General features: G+C 50.1%; 2 protein-coding genes across 5 annotated transcripts in view; both read left to right on the forward strand.

Moving 5' to 3' along the window:
- NDRG3 (NDRG family member 3) overlaps nucleotides 1-13142 on the forward strand; it is a 58487-nt gene extending 45345 nt beyond the window's left edge. For 2 of the 4 annotated variants that reach the window (XM_054274450.1, XM_054274451.1), the window contains 13 exons: nucleotides 1103-1208; nucleotides 1895-2015; nucleotides 2501-2563; nucleotides 2888-2948; nucleotides 4505-4591; nucleotides 5123-5179; nucleotides 6363-6466; nucleotides 6857-6922; nucleotides 7391-7442; nucleotides 8753-8800; nucleotides 9387-9564; nucleotides 11084-11122; nucleotides 11625-13142. In XM_054274450.1, coding sequence (XP_054130425.1) covers nucleotides 1103-1208; nucleotides 1895-2015; nucleotides 2501-2563; nucleotides 2888-2948; nucleotides 4505-4591; nucleotides 5123-5179; nucleotides 6363-6466; nucleotides 6857-6922; nucleotides 7391-7442; nucleotides 8753-8800; nucleotides 9387-9564; nucleotides 11084-11122; nucleotides 11625-11803 — 1161 coding nt within the window. In that variant the 3' untranslated portion in view covers nucleotides 11804-13142. The remainder of the gene's footprint in view (nucleotides 1-1102; nucleotides 1209-1894; nucleotides 2016-2500; nucleotides 2564-2887; nucleotides 2949-4504; nucleotides 4592-5122; nucleotides 5180-6362; nucleotides 6467-6856; nucleotides 6923-7390; nucleotides 7443-8752; nucleotides 8801-9386; nucleotides 9565-11083; nucleotides 11123-11624) is intronic. The other 2 variants (XM_054274452.1, XM_054274453.1) reach the window with 2 other exon arrangements.
- Nucleotides 11881-14496, forward strand: SLA2 (Src like adaptor 2). The gene is given in 5 exon segments (XM_054274928.1): nucleotides 11881-11944; nucleotides 13813-13962; nucleotides 14130-14208; nucleotides 14210-14254; nucleotides 14349-14496. Coding segments are annotated over 5 exon segments (486 nt in total).
- The last annotated feature ends 1202 nt before the right edge of the window (nucleotides 14497-15698 follow it).

Genomic DNA, 15698 nt, shown 5'->3' on the forward strand with positions numbered 1-15698 from the left:
AAGGGAGCCAGGTGAGCCTCAGATAAGGTAATGTCATCTGCAGATGGGTCTCTGCTGCTTTGTAGATAAGTTCTCCAGCTTCTGTACATGCACAATGCAACAGCTGCATGCAAGCAAAACCCAGCCCCAGTCTGAGGGCAAGGGCAGACAGGGGTGTCTTGTTATCCTTCAAACACAAGCCTTGGGAAGGTTTTGGGCTGCCTCATGTGATTTGGCTGGGCCAGTGTCCTCCTGTTGCCACACTCCTGGAGCAAGGGAAGAGACAGGCTTTGGAGTCCTTGAAAAGAAGCACAGCTGGGTGAAGGAAGGTCTTACACTGCAAGAACTACATCAGTCTGCCCCATAACCAGCTTTCAAGAGTGCCCAGAAAGTGGGTGAGGTGGATTTCTGATGTGCTGCAAGGCAAGTACTCTCATCAGTCCTGTGTTTGATTTAATGACTTTCAGGTTGTTCAAAGTTACTGTTAAAAAAAAAATCATATACTTTATGTAAACTAGTAAAACATGTTTCTGAGGTTGTAATGTTCTGTCTTCAAGCTGAACCATGTGGCTTTTTCCTATGCAGGCATTTTCTTAGTATCAAGAAAATAACTGGTGTTTTTTATAGTTACTGTAAGAACATGTCTCTCCATTGATTTCTGTAGATAAGAAAAGGGATTTACAAGTGATATTGTGTATCCAGCTTTCCTGACATCTCCATAGCTTTTCCAAAGTCCATAGATATCCCGGAGATCTTGATCATGAGAAGATGCAGCCTCAGACCATTTGCATATCTGTACAAAAGCAAGCTGCTTTGGGCAGTGGTTGAACACAGAGAACTGATACAGAGGTTTGACAGGATTGTGAATTGGCCAGGTTGGGTGGATCTTGGATCTCCTGTCCACCTGATACAGTGGACAGTATGCCTGCATGTGGCCAGGAGGTGGAATGAGATGGCATTTAAGGTCCCTTTCAACCCAAACCATTCTGTGATTTCAAGAGCTGTACTGTGGGTAGGAGAGCAGTGTTAACATGGGAATGAGGTCCTTGCTGCTGGCCCTCAGTTAGGGTTCCCTGTGAAGGCAGCACATGTAACACTGGGGCTCCTTCTTCTCTCTCTGCAGGAACATGACATTGAGACAGCTTTCGGAGTGGTTCATGTCACCATGCGGGGCACACCCAAGGGGAACAGACCCGTCATCCTCACATACCATGACATTGGCCTCAACCGTAAGCCCTTGCATTGCCAGGACCCTGAAAAAGTGATTATTCGTGGTATTTGCTTTTGAGCATGGGGAGTAGCAGGCCTGGTATGGAGCTGAGATGGGGTCATTCCAAGGTGAAAAGATAAAGGTCTGCAGGAGAGAGAGCACATGGCGTGCCCCTGTCCATTCTAATAGCCCTTGAAAGGTAGGGCCAAGGTGGAAAGATGGAAATAGGTTCGCCCAACACACGGTAGTGCTCTAGCTGACTTGCTGCACTGTGTGATAGAGCATCCATCCCGTGGGTGCTGGGCAGGTGAACAAGTCTCTTCTACATGGCTGCAGTAGTAGTGTAATGTTCTGGTGGGCACAGTTGCTCTTTTGACATCTTCCCACCCAAAATGTTCTGTTACCTTCACACAGGTACTTCTCTGTGAGTGCTTTAAGTCCCCAGGTGCTGTGAGGCCCTGCTTCCCAGGGCATTGCAGGCATGGCTGTTTGTCTGCCTGCCCTCCAGTCATGGTAATTCCATTGCTGAGACTCACTGCTGCATTGCAGTTTTGTGCAGAGGCACAGCACATACACTATCCAGCACCGCCTGCCCTATGGTCTCAGTGGGGGCTTGAGCTCCTGCAGGTGTGTGCCGTGGTGTTTGGAGGGTGGCTTGCAATAAAACTTAAAGAAGTGTCTAATTTCTTCTTGTTGTTGTTTCAGACAAATCCTGTTTTAATGCATTCTTTAACTTCGAAGACATGCAAGAGATCACCCATCATTTTGCTGTGTGCCATGTGGATGCACCAGGCCAACAGGAAGGAGCCCCCCCATTCCCATCTGGGTAAGAGCTCTGCAGTCACCCATGTTTTCAGTCTGGACTGAGGTAGCACCCAGTTTAAGCCAGCTGGGACTGCCAGGCTGAGTGTAGTGGTAAGCAGATGCCAACAGCAGAGGAAATGGCAAGATGAGGAAGCTTCCCAAGGGTCATTCAGAGAACTCTCCAATTACTAAGACATGGGTAAAGCCCTCACTAGGGCTAAGTCTGGTACCACCTTCCTTACTTGAACATGAACCCAGCACACTGCAGTCGGGCTGGCATTTCATCTGTCCGTCTTGCCACAGAAATATGACTGCCCAAAGGACCACAGCTCTGTGTTAGTCTTGCTCTGAGGGATGGGATCCACACAGTCAGCTGAAACATACAGTATTGTTGCACATTAATAACCTGGGCACGTCTGCCAGATGTTCTTTGTCCCTCCTACCTTGAGTGGAACTGGAAGGTAACCTCTGTCAGGCTGTATTTGGAGGTGCTCCCTTGCTTTTCAGGTACCAGTATCCCAGTATGGATGAACTGGCTGAAATGTTACCTGCTGTCCTGACACATCTAAAGTAAGTCTCTGAAAGGAAACGGGGTGAGGCAGCTGGATACCTCTATTCCAGCACCTACTTCCGTCTCTGCTTGCCATGACTGATATGCTCACTGAGGTGTCCCAAGAGGCACAAGTATCTACTAACCAGTGGGACCCTCTCTAGTTTTATGCTGGGGACAATGTCTGCTACATGAAGCAATTTATGGCTGCTGCATCATTGCTGCATTGTTTTGAAAACAAACCATAAGTGCACAGCTGGATTCAGAGGGGAAAGGCTTTGCCTCAAGGGATGCTTCAGCTGAGCTAAGTTTGTTGTGCTGACTGTGAAATGCCTGTATTTCAGCCTGAAAAGCTTCATTGGGATTGGCCTAGGCGCTGGTGCTTATGTCCTCAGCAGGTGTGCAGTAAGTATCTCTTCACTGCTTGTGACTCATGTGGGCTGTGGTCATCCTTGTGGGGCATGGGCCAAGTAACATTCAGTAATTACAGCAGGGCTGCAGGGAGCCATGGGAGAGCTACCTCCATCCAGATGGTTGTGTTGGAGCAGTCAGGGTTACTCTGAAGCTGTGCCAGGCATGGAAACATTGTAATGTGATGCCTTTGAGTCAGCGGAGCCCATCCTGAGTGCTAGTAATAGTCAGTCTTGAACCTTCGCAGAGACCAGCTGCACTACTGTGTGTGTGTCCACTGTTTGTGGCACCAGAGAATGGATGTGGTGATGTACTCCCAGCTGGTGTTGATGTGGAATGTGCTTTGTCACTGGAAGGAAGCAGATTTTGCTCCACCCTTACACAAGAGAGCTGCTTCTATTTCAGTATCCGCTAATACATTTCTCTCTAGTGTAGTGTTCATGTGAAATCAGTGGGTATTGTTTAGTACGATACAGAAATTTATCGGGAATTCACCTGAGTCTTTCAGAGTTACTGCTAAAAAATCCCAGGAAATCTGACATTTTCAGTAAAATTGACTTCAGGTTGTTGTGTGCAGACAGTTGCCAGTTGTTTAGGCCACTATAGTTTCTTCAAGCCATTGTGCTGGACGGCTGCCCCTCCTTACACAAAGTTCTCTGTTTCCCATTCCCTACAGTCAGGATTGAGCTGGGGCAGTGTGAGGCATTGGTGTTTCACTGTTCCTTGCCTTCTGTATCTTGGATAGTTTTCAGCCTTGCTAAAGAGGAGTTTGTGCAGATCAGCCTTAGTCCTCAACGAAATGCCACAAGTGTGCCCTTGACACACTCCCTGGGCTGCGGGCAGTTTCCTGCTGAGGACAGAGATGTTTCCTTCTCCTTCACATCAGTGCAGCAGAACAGGAGAGCTGCCTTGGAGTGAGCCCAGAACTCAGCAGAGGCTGGTTGCCTCTGATTTCTGAGTTTGTATTTGCAAGCAGTTCTCATAAGTGCTTTGTACCTGTGCAGCCCAGGTACAGCCTGAGGCACACTGGAGGGTTTTGGGATGGAGCAGGGGAAGGGGTGTCTGCAGGGCAGGGGGGGAGCAGGGGTGCTGCCTGGGGAGAGGGTGCCCCTGTAGCTCAAGTTTCCATACTGCAGGGGCTTGGGGGGGCTCAGCACTAACTCCCCTGCTGTTTCCACTGGGAAAACTGCCTCTTCCTTGAGGAGAAAGAGGTGCTCTCCAGGCACAGTAGCTTGCCAAGGTTCATCACAGAGGTGCTGGATTAGAGCAAAGAAGGTTGCTGATCCCTGTAACACACTGGGCCTGAGCAGGACCTGCAGCTGTGCCAGGTCACCAGAAGGCACTGCTGAGTCTGTAGGTGCTGTGGAGCACCTCAGTGCCACAAATGAGTCAGATCTGGTCTTGCTGGGAGCCACTGGCTACCTGGCACAGAGAAGCTCCCTAGTTTGTCTTGCACCTTTTGCAAGAAGCTTTCCAGCTGCTGCACCAGCTGTTGACCACTGTGTGGGCTGAATCATCCTTCTGAGTGTGCCTCTGCTCTCTCCCCACAGCTCAGCCACCCTGACCTGGTGGAGGGACTTGTTCTTATTAATGTTGATCCATGTGCAAAGGGGTGGATTGACTGGGCAGCATCCAAGGTGAGATTCTGCTTTCCCACACATGTGCTCTCCACAGCACCTAATGAACAGTGTGTAGAGTTAAAAAAAAGGACAAAATACAGGACATTTTCCATTTCTGGGGAAAACTCTACAATTTCATTTCTTGTCCCTGCTGCATTCTGACTCTGGATATAGTATGGTTTCTGCCAGAGGAGCATGGTTGAGTGTGATCATGTGAATGAGAAATGCAGATAAACTGCTTGGATCACTCAGCTTTCCTCTCATTCCTCTGCTTGCAGGCTTCATTTGATTGATATTGAATGAATCTCTTAATTATTCTCTTATTCTGGTCCCTTGAAGTTATTTAAGGTTTCAGGTTTTTTGGAGAGCTGGGTTGTGTATACAGTTTCTTTGAAGCTTTGCATGTCCATCCCAAGCTTCAGGCATTTGCTTCTTATATAATATGAACAGATTCTTCATTGTTTCCTTTACTCTGAGTAGCTGTTTCACAATGTGTGATGAAACTGCATTTTCCTGTTACTCTCCTCCTCATTCATGGTCACTCCTCAGTTTTCAGGCTGGACAACCAACATAGTGGATATTGTCTTGGCACATCATTTTGGCCATGTAAGTACCCAGCAGATGCTAATGTTGCCTGTGCAACTGTGCATGGAGCTATAACTTCTGTATGTGTCTGCTCCCAAATAGTTCTGGTCCATCAGACAAGAGTTGCCAGAGGTAGTACCATTTTCTGTGTGTGTCAAGCTCACATTGGGGTTGGCATGCTGGGGGGCATACACATCCTCACTCTTGCCCTCACTGTCTCCAGGCCATGCACTGGTGACAGAACTCCTTTGTGGTGCCTGGGACACTGTCCACAGAAACAAGTGGCAGCCAGTTCTCTGTAGCCAGCATGGAAGCCTTTGGACTCTGGGTAGAGCACAGGCCAGCTGGGAGCTGGCAGTGGGATCTTGTATCTGTCCAGATGTTGAACTGCTGCATTCTGCTCTTCATGTTACCCTTCAGTTTCAGCAGAGGCAAACCAGCCCCTCCTGAAAACTTTGAATACAGCAATGCCTTGTGTTTGGGATTAGCTGTCTGTCAACAGCAAGCTTACTGGGCAATGACAGGGGTAGTGCCTTGTGCACACTGTGTATGCCACACAGCAGATCAGTCCCTGACCTGGAGTCTTCTTGCAATGACACATCAGCACTGAAAGGAATGCTTTCTTCTCCAGCACCACTTCCTCCTGTGCGCATCCTGCTCTCTTCCCACTGTCAAGCCCCTTCATTGTATGTAGTGCTTCCTCACATTCCCTGTTCTCTCTGGCTCTCTCAGAATGTAGTTTCTTCTTAGAACTGGCTGCTGGAATTGAACTTTCCCCTGGTCACAGTCTTACAGCTTAAGTATTTTTTTTACTTTATTACGTTTATTAGTATTATTACGTACTTTGCTTCTTAAACATTAAGCGTAAGTGGAAGACCTGCCAAACACAGAGTGATTTGTATCTGTGTAAGCATTACTGAGGCTTGGGAGTTAACTAATCCCATCTCAGGATACTTGTACTCCGGCAGCAGCTTGTGCACTGTCAGTTGTAAAGGGTAGTCACATTACCAAAGCATGGCACGTACCAGCACATCACTTGAGCACCTCATGTCTCTGGGGTCCTTATGCAGTGTGCAGTTGCTGCCCTCTGTGTCACTCTTCACAGAGAATGACATCTGTGGACATGCTTTGGCATTTTTATGACTGTTGCTTCTGTACTTGTGAAAAGTGTTTCCTGTTCTTCAATTCTTCTACTTTTGTACAGGAGGAACTGCAGGCAAATCTAGATTTGATCCAAACATACAGGCTTCATATTGCGCAGGACATTAACCAGGATAACCTTCAGCTGTTCCTCACCTCATACAACAGGTATTAGATACCTTTCTGCCTGACAGACAGCTCCCATAGCTTCCCCATAGCTCAGTAAATGTGCTGCCATATGTGTTATCCTACTGGGTATTGTATCAGGGGAACCTTTGTCCTAAGCCTAGTTTTCAGCTGTTACCCTGAGCCAAACCTAGCCCTTGTGTGTGCCTGCAGGCACTGTCACACCTCAGTAGCTCATCTCTGGGCACACAGCAATGCCATGAGAGGATGAATCCTGTTGTCTGGGGATGACTGCTGGGGCTCCTGATCAGGGCATGATGCACAGAGTTGCCCGGGTGCTGGATCCAGCACTCATGGTTGGATTTTGTGTGCCCTCATGATAATCAGTTTCCTCAGCAGATTAATGAAGAATTGTTCTGTTTTGTCTTTCAGTCGTAAAGATCTAGAAATTGAGAGACCAGTTGTTGGTGTCAATGAAATGACTGCAAAAACACTCAAGTAAGTTGCCTGAATCAGCCTATCTCAATTACTGATTCTGCAGTCTCTTCAGCAGAAAAGATGATGTTGCTTCTCAGCAAGAACTGCACCAAGCTCAAGCACTGGGAAGACTGTCCAAGACAGTTCCAGGCTGTTGTACAGGACTGTCAGCTGCAATGGGGCAGAGGTGTCTGGAAGTCCTCTCATTGAGAACACATTGAATTTCTCCAGAAGGCAGGGTCAGAGGCACATGTGTGCAGCAGCAGTGCCAGTTGGTGTGCATGGAGAGGACAGTCCGGGTGCATCTGCAAGCCCTGGACAATTTTTTGGTACAACAGAATGCCAGGGTGATGGCAGGCAGGGATTTTGCTGAGCCTTTTTTGTTTTTTTGCTGAGCCTTTCATGAGGGTGTTGATTCACAAAGCTCAACCTTCTCAGAAACCCCTTTGATGCACTTGGAGTAACATCTCTCTTTTGGCTTTTAACCAGGTGCCCTGCCTTGCTTGTTGTTGGTGACAACTCACCTGCTGTGGAAGCAGTGGTATGTATCCATGAACTCTTTCCTCCTCTGACATTAGCCCCACAAGTCACTTAGCAACCCTGCAATGCTTTCACCTTGCTCAGAATTACAGACAGTGGCTCTTTGTCTCAAGCTCTTTTTCAGTCCTCCAGCTACTCATGGGAGAGCCAAGGCTCAGGGGCCCTGAATGGCTCTCAGGGCATCTCCAAGGTGAGGATGGCAGAACCTGAATGAGCACCCTGCTCAACAGGTGATGCAAAGGACCCTGTTTGGGATCATACATCCTTCCCTGAGCTCTGCCAGGCTGCTGCCTGCAGTTTGGTTCCAGTCTTGAATTGCTGTTGTTTTGCTGTTACTCTGGGGCTATCTAAGGATTAAAAATAACTTGAGTATGACTCCAGTTCTTGTGGTAGAGCTCTCTTGGGGTAGTGCATCACCAGGAAGGCAGCACTTAGGAGCTCCGTTCTCTGCAGACACCCATAACCCACTTCCCTCCCAGCACAGCTGTGAGCGAGGCATGGCACAGGGTAGTGTGATTGGGATGGATGTTGCTCTTCCTTATCAGCCAGGGATTGTGGGGAGACCAGGAGGTTGTGAACAAAAGCAGCAGTCTAAAACTGTGGAAGAGTATAGGAGTCTCCTGAAGCAGTAACTTGAACCTAGGAGCCATGCATGGAAAACATTTTCTGGCCATGGCCTGTTGCCTTGGTCTGTTTGATCTGGAAGTCTGAAATTAAGTCTGCAAGTTTTGACTTTTCTAGAATACTATCCTTGAAGAGTCTCATTGCTTACTGGCCACAGTACAGTACAGGATAGGGTTTTCTGCATATTAGTGTGCCTGTCTGGCCGCCCAGGTTTCCTGCTGAGAATAACCTCCCCAACTGTGGTTGCTTTTCCTATAGAGTCTCTGCCTATTCTCTTTTTGCAGCAGTCTTACAGAGAAGATGTGGTCGTGACCTCCTTGTCTGGCCAGGGCACTGAGTGACCTCCCTTATGCTGCATTGCACAGAAATCCCCTTCCCTCCCAGTCTTGCTGTCAGAGCACAGAAGGTGCTCCAGGGTTTTATAGTGCATCCCGAAAGTAGGGGATGATTTCAGGTGAAGTCATGACCTGTCATCACAAGGTCCCTTAGATGGAACACATGTCCTTCTTCCCTGGATCTTTTATTCATTGTTCACTTCTTACAGGATCTCTGCTTTCTTGCTTGCTCCTTCCTGGCTCCAGAGAAGAGACCATTGCTGAAGACAGCCACTGCTTCGGGTGCAGCTACTCCACATTTTACATCTCAGTCTTTGCATTTTCTGTGTGACACCTCTCTCCTTTTTTCTAGGTTGAATGCAATTCCCGTCTTGACCCAACCAAAACTACCCTTCTGAAGGCAAGTGCCACTCCAGAATCATTCTGGCCAGCATAAAGACACTATTTTTGCTCAGCTTCACTTAGATTTTTGCTTTCCATACATTTGGCTTTGAGAAGTTTTTGGACAGTCATTCAGAGCTGTGCTCTCTCCTCCATGGAGTCAGGGCTTGAGAGGGAAGAGTTTGTCATGGAGTCCCTCAATCCCTGCTTTATGGCCCGTGAGAGTTAGCAGAGATGCTCTCTACAGCAACAACAACATCCTTTTTCCCAGCTTTGTACTGGTCCTTTCCATCCTCACCCCACAATGTGCCCGACAGCGGCTGTGTGGGAGCGCAGAGGGACGGGTCTGGGCAGAGGTGGCTGGGAAGGTGCTGGGCTTCTGCAGTGTGGCCTGAGATCACTTGGTGACATGGCCTCCAAGGTGCAGGGTTCCCTCAGCAGCAGGTCCCTGAAGGTGTATCACCTCGGCCTTGCTCTGGTTGTAGAGGTGAGGTGGTGGAAATGCAGTGTGGTGCTCTCAGCCTGGTGGGTGGGTGGTGCTGGCTTGGTTTGGGGTTGTCCTCCTGGGCAGGACAGCTCAACCTGCCTTTTGTTTCCTGCTGCAGATGGCCGACTGCGGGGGCTTGCCTCAGGTGGTTCAGGTGAGACACACCTTGGCTCTCCCATGGCATTTGAGGGCAGAAGAGCCCTTTGTTCTGCTTGCACTAAAGCCACTCTCTCTGTTTCCACAGCCTGGCAAGCTGACTGAAGCCTTCAAGTATTTTGTGCAGGGAATGGGCTACAGTAAGTGGCAAACACAATTTTGTCTTTTGGAGGAGGGTTGTCGTGAATGGAACTCAAGCTTTCTGGTCCGTCTGAACTCACTGGCATCTGTGTTCCTACCCCTGAGCTAGTGTGGTTGCCAGGAGATCCATTCATGCTGGAAAATCAGCTAGTGTGCTGACATGCCTTAGCAAGCCAGTGTTGTTCCCTGACGTGTTGGTGGCTCCTTTCTGGTTGCTGGTGTTGGTAAAACCTTTTAAGTCTGTCTTTGTGCCAGTCCAGAAAAATGTGTTCTCAAGAACAGCAAATCTGTGCCTACCTTCTCCAAAGGGGAAGGAGGTAGCAGTGCAGCTCCATGACTAGTCCGGGTATGAGAGCTCCCCTGTTTCTCCTCAGATGTTCCTGTTTCTCTCAGACTCACCAGGGTTAAGCAATGCTCCACAACAAATCCCTCTAAAGGCAGAACAGGTTCCTGGGTGACGTCTGAGGCGCCCAGGGAGCCCAGAGAGAGCTGTGCTTTGCACCAGTGCGTGTCCTGCCCCATAGCTTCCTCACCCTGCTTGGAGGCAGAAGATATTGTCACCTGAGTGTGTCAGACTAACAGCTGCTCAGCTCCCTGCCCTTGGTGTTCCTGAGGAATCGGAGGAGGAGGGCTTCTTTACTTCTTTATCTCCAAGAAGGGCTTTACTACTCAGGAACATCAGGAGAAGGGCTTCTCGGTGCACTACTGCAGCTCTTTCTTGCCTACTGGGGTCAGGAGTTCCCTTTTGTGGATTACGAGCCTTCAAAAGCTTGAGTTAGGGAAGGGCTTGGTTTGTGTGACTGGCTGACCGCTGAGCATGGCCACCATCAGGGCTGGGACACTTGCAGTGGTCTCCTCACAGCTTTGCCAGATCATGGTCAGGCATAGCAGAACCTGGCAGAATTCTCCTTGCAGAATTAGTAACTGGTCCCAGAATAGTTTTCCCAGTTTTCATGGGCAAGACTGTGGGACACTGTGGGTGTGGCCAGTTCTCTTGGGGAGAACAAGATAGAAGCAAAACTCAGCTAGGCACTGCTAGAAATACAGAAACCAGTTCTCCAACAGCTGTTCCTGTGCCTTCTGTACATGAGCTGAAGCAGCTGGATGTACTTCTGCTGACACTGGAGGTGGAAGGTACCAGCCTTGAAGGAGACTTGCAGCAGGAATTTCTGTCCCATATCTGGAGTTACACAATATACCCTGGGGAAACCATATTTCTGTTGAGCAGGTGTGGGGTGTGCAGGGGGGAGTTGCTGTCACCAGGTACAGTGTGATTTTCAGCTAAAGGCGTTGAAGAGATTTGGCCCTGATGGGTTTTTAGGTGAGCTTGGCATCTCCCTGAGATGCTTATTAGCAGCTGTTCTTACAAATCCTGGGAGCTTTCAGTGCAGTGTACGAGCTGGGAATGGAAGGAAAGGTAGCTGGGGGTCCCAGGAGTAGTGCAGCCGCTAGTCACACACCGCAACTAATGGGTTCTTTCCTGTATTCATCCCTTTCCTTGTCTCATGTTGTTTCCAGTCCCTTATGTGCAGCTCAGCCACCTAAGCACTGAGTCAGGTACCTCCAACCGTGCATCCACCTCGGCCCCGGTCTGTGTGCTGAGTGGAATTGTTCTCTGGGTGTGCTTTGCTCTGTCTCAGCATGTCCTGCTGTGGGTGGGCTGATCATTGTACCGTGCGTGCTATGGGTTTCCACCTTTCATTTGTATTTTGTTGATTGTTGCATGACTTCAGCTCTGTGATTTTCTAGAGTGATGAGACTAACTTTCAAAAGGTCATCCATGCCACAGCTGCCTTGGTTTGCACAGACACTGGCCGTGGCTGCACTTGCAGAGGATCAGTTACACTGCTGGCATTTTCTCACCTCGGACCTTTTGAAATTGGGCCTTAAACATCTTGCTTTAGACATGCAGAGACTTAATTTTGGCAGTGAAGAGTGAGTTTTCTTCTGAAGGGTACAGCTCTTTGTGTGCTTACCCAGTGGCACATACCTGAGTGACTGTGTCTTGGCTCCAGGAGCTGCCTCCTTGTCTGAGTGCCACGTTTGCTCTCTCTTGCAGTGCCAGCAGCCAGCATGACCCGGTTGATGCGCTCCCGCAGCCACTCCTCCTCCAGCGTGGGCTCTGGTGAGAGCAGCCGCAGCCGGTCTCATGCCAGCACCCATGGGGAAGGCAGTGCTGGAACCCCAGAGGGAATCGACCTCCAGGCTGCACCTCAAACCATGGAAGTATCCTGTTAGGCAGGAGCCCCTCTTCTGGATTCAGACAGCTCCACTCACCCCAATGAACCCACTCAGAATTTAGCATTTCATCCGACATGGCATTAACTGTTCTCTCTAACCTGTGCATGCCCATCCAAGCAGCCACCTCCTTGGTAGTCTGTACGTGACATTACTTTGATCTTTTCTGTATCCCTTTGGCATCGGAGTCTCTTTAAAACTCATTGACATTCCACAGTCTTAGTAAGTCCCATTACTGTACATGTTGATGCCATCTCCTGTCTGTGCTGTGTATCAATCCAGATGACAGCCGTTGTCTCCCCTCTTCATTTAAATATAATTTCTGTGGCTTTGTGAGGTTTAGAATTGCTTTCTAGTTGTGCTTCTGCTAAAGGGCCCTTGTGATGCAGTTGGTATGTCATTGGTGGGACGTGGGAAAGTAAGACCATGAGGATGTGGCACTCCAGGCACTGGAGCAGGCAGTGCAGTGTGGAGCTGTACCTGGGACACAGAACCCATTGGAAGATCTGTCTGTCCCCAGGGCTGTTTCACATGCCATGCAGCCTGAGACTAACAAATGGTCAGGAATACTGTTTTGGTCTTACCTGTGTATGTGTGTTAAGAAGGAGTAGAGTGATTTCTTACCTGAGCCTCCTGAAAAAACAAAGCAATTAACTAGTAAACTAACGAGGTGCACTATTAACCCAGTACAAGGGATTAAACTCCAGCAGCCCTGGCTCTAGACCACTTCTGCAACCCTCTGCAGACCTGGCAGAAGGACAGGATGCAGTGACACATGGTTGCTGTTCTCCCCTGGCACAGGTGAATATTTAATATTGAGCAGGTTGTGAAATGGGAAGCAGTGCCTCTTGCCAGGTGGAGATCCCAGAATCTCCTGCACTGCCATCATCTGTGTGTCCCACTGCCCCTGGCAGGATCTGCACAGGGTGCAGTTAAATGGGGGCAGGAAACACCAAGTGAGTATGGCAGCCAGAAGTCACACATTCCTGTGAGTCGTGTCAAAGGGGCGAGCAGTGAACACCAGTGTGCAGATAGCAGTTACTGTCTTTGTGGAATTCACGACTGTGCTACCTTTTTACACCTGGCTGGGTCCCCTTGCTGCCAAGGTCTGGTGTTAATGGGAGAAAAGGGATGAGTGGTCAGGCTGCTGCAAGTCTCAATTGATAAGCAAAACCTCCTTTCCTCACTGCTGAGCAGCCTGACCCAATGGGAGCCAACTCCTCCCAGGGTCATGCTCATGTTCTGCTCCATTTCAGGTAGGGAATGGGACTGGGAGGCTCTGCCTGAGGGGGACTTTGTACCGGTTATGGAATAAAGCTATAACTGAGTTTCATTGTTACACTTTGTGCTCTTGGTGTTTCTCTTGGCACTAGCTGCACCCCTGGGGGTTTGGCAGCTCCAGTGTCTCCTGCTGCGTACAGCAAACTCATCCCCAGGGCAGGGACAGGACTGGGCACCTCTGCACCAGAATAATGTGGTTGGCGGCCCTGTGGCCCCTGGCAGAAGGCTGTCCAAGGGCATTGGATGCAACTAGAAACATCCAGAATGGCAACAACAGGTTTGCAGCAGCACGGGCTACAGGGCTGCTTCCAGCTGTTGCTGCTCCCCAGTCTGTGCTGAGCTCCTGCCGTGGTGCCTCAGAAGAGCAAACCACGATCAGGTTCCTGCAGCTTTGGGTTACTCGGAGGAGTGACAAGACTCAGCCCACAAAAAGAAACAGAGCCCCATCACACCCTGTGAGGAGATTCTGCCAGGTGCCACCAACGCCACCTGATGTCCCAGCTGTTCCCTGTCACCTACAGTGTTCTGAAGGTGCTCATGGCCTGGGGCTGGCACAGGGGTGCTTGCAGCCACAAGGCCCATGGGGAGAAAGGTGATGGCTGCTGCTTCTGTAGGATGGTTGAATCCCTGTAGTGTGTGGGAGTTAAGATTGCATCAGGCAGCGGGGGCTGAGCAGGACAGGGTCCTGGGAGAGCCCAGCCAAGTGCCCTTTGCCCTGTGCCTGCCAGGCTGCTATTCCCTGTTGGTGCAGTGTGGCAAGTGCTCTGCCTGGGCCTCAGTGACTCACTGTCACATCCACCGGCTGGATAATGGGTGGCTTTACATCTCATCCTGGCTCACCTTCCCCAGCCTGCACAACTTGGTGGACCACTACTCTGGTAATGCCCCACCAGCCCCCCAGCACCCTGAGCAGTGTGTGGGGAGATGTCCCCATGCCCTGAAAGGAGGGAGGGGGAAAATGTGGCAGCTGGTCTCTCCCCTGCCCAGGTGTGCCCAGCCTGGGGGCAGGGCTGTACTCTGTTGATGCTGTTGGCTCCCTGCCCAGAGTTCAGTGAGGGGCTCTGCTGCCGTGTCTGCGAGCCCTGCCCCATGGAAGGACCAAGAGTGGCCCCAGCCCCCACAGCACTCTGTCCTCAGGAAGCCATCACTCCACTGGAACAAGACTGAGAGGTGAGGGTGGCTGGGACAGGGGCCGGGCCTCCCCCCACCGGACCCTCGAGGGGCTGTGGGCTGCCTGCTGACTGCCCTTTGTACTCTCGAGCAGCTCCCTCCTGTTCTTGGAGACCACATCCCCACCGGAGGAGTGCCCCATCAGCCACGGCCTGAGGGAAGCCATCAGCTCTTACCTGATTCTCTCAGAGACTGACACCCCTGAGCCAGACCCCACAGGAAAGGTGGTTATAGATGAGTAATGTCATAGTTAGGTCTCACAGTTAAGAGACAGATACTATGTGGATGTACAGTGATGTTACTATAATATGTCCTCCCATAGGACATATTTTCCCCTCTTTCCCCTCCCCCTTGTAATAGCCTCGGTAGTGAGGGCATTTGGGAGGACTTGTTACCAAGCAGCACAACATGACAACATCTGGCCTCCAGTCAAGATGTAAGAATCACCACCAAAGGACGGCAGAGATGGACTTGACTGACAAAACTTTAGGAGGAGCTAAAGATATAAAAGGCAGAGCATCCATTTTGTAGATGAGCTAGTTATGGAGACTCCCAACACTGAAATCTTTCCTGATGCAGTTCTTTGTTGTAATTTTTGTTAAGGTTTAATAAACCTTTTGAAATTTTTAAAGTGAGAATCATTTCTCACATAGTGAAGGAGAGTTGAGGACAGGGTCCCCACTTGGCCACAGCTCTGTGCTGGACACCCATGCCCCAGCTCAGCCTTCTCCTCCTTTCGGCCAGAGTCTCTTGTTCGTGCTGGGGCCCATTGACTGGGATGTGGGACAGCCAAGACCAATGCAGAGCCAGGCAGGCAGCAATGCTGGAAGGAGGCAGCTGCCTGAGGGCCTGTCTGTCCCTCACAGGACACTTTGGGACAGGATCCATTAGCCTCACCCAGCACCCAAGGGGGAAGGAGGCAGAGGCTGCACAGAGAAGGAGCCCTACAGGCTGCAGTGGAGCCCCTGGCATTTGTATTCCCACAGCAGCAGAGAGAGGATAGAAATGTTCAATAAACCAAATCCTGGCCCAGGTGGAGGAACAGCCCAAGCCTATCGGACCTTCCCAGTTTAAACACAACTGTTTTAGGGCATGGGTGTCTGTGCAGGCCTGTGAGCAGCAGCTGTGGACCATCAGAGTGCTTTCACCCCATAACTCACCACTCTGCTTGGTGGGACCAGCAGCTAGGGGGAAACCAGCCCCTGACTGTGCCCAAAGCAGCTATTTTTAGACCTTTTAACACATAGATTGTAAATTCCATAAAACAGGATCCTGCTGGACATGCAGCAATAACCATCTGTTACAAATTAAAAGGCACTTTGTTCACAGCTGAGGTGAACTTATTGTGACTCGCCCATGGGGCCAATTTCACTGCCACAGCCTGAGGCGATTTGCTCCTGCCACAGCCCTTGGCCCCAGCTGGAGTGAGCAGGCAGCCACGGCA

This window comes from Melozone crissalis, unplaced genomic scaffold (assembly GCF_028551555.1).
Source record: "Melozone crissalis strain CALT ecotype California unplaced genomic scaffold, PUWL_Pcris_2 ptg000017l_1, whole genome shotgun sequence".
Classification (NCBI taxonomy): Eukaryota; Metazoa; Chordata; class Aves; order Passeriformes; family Passerellidae; genus Melozone; species Melozone crissalis.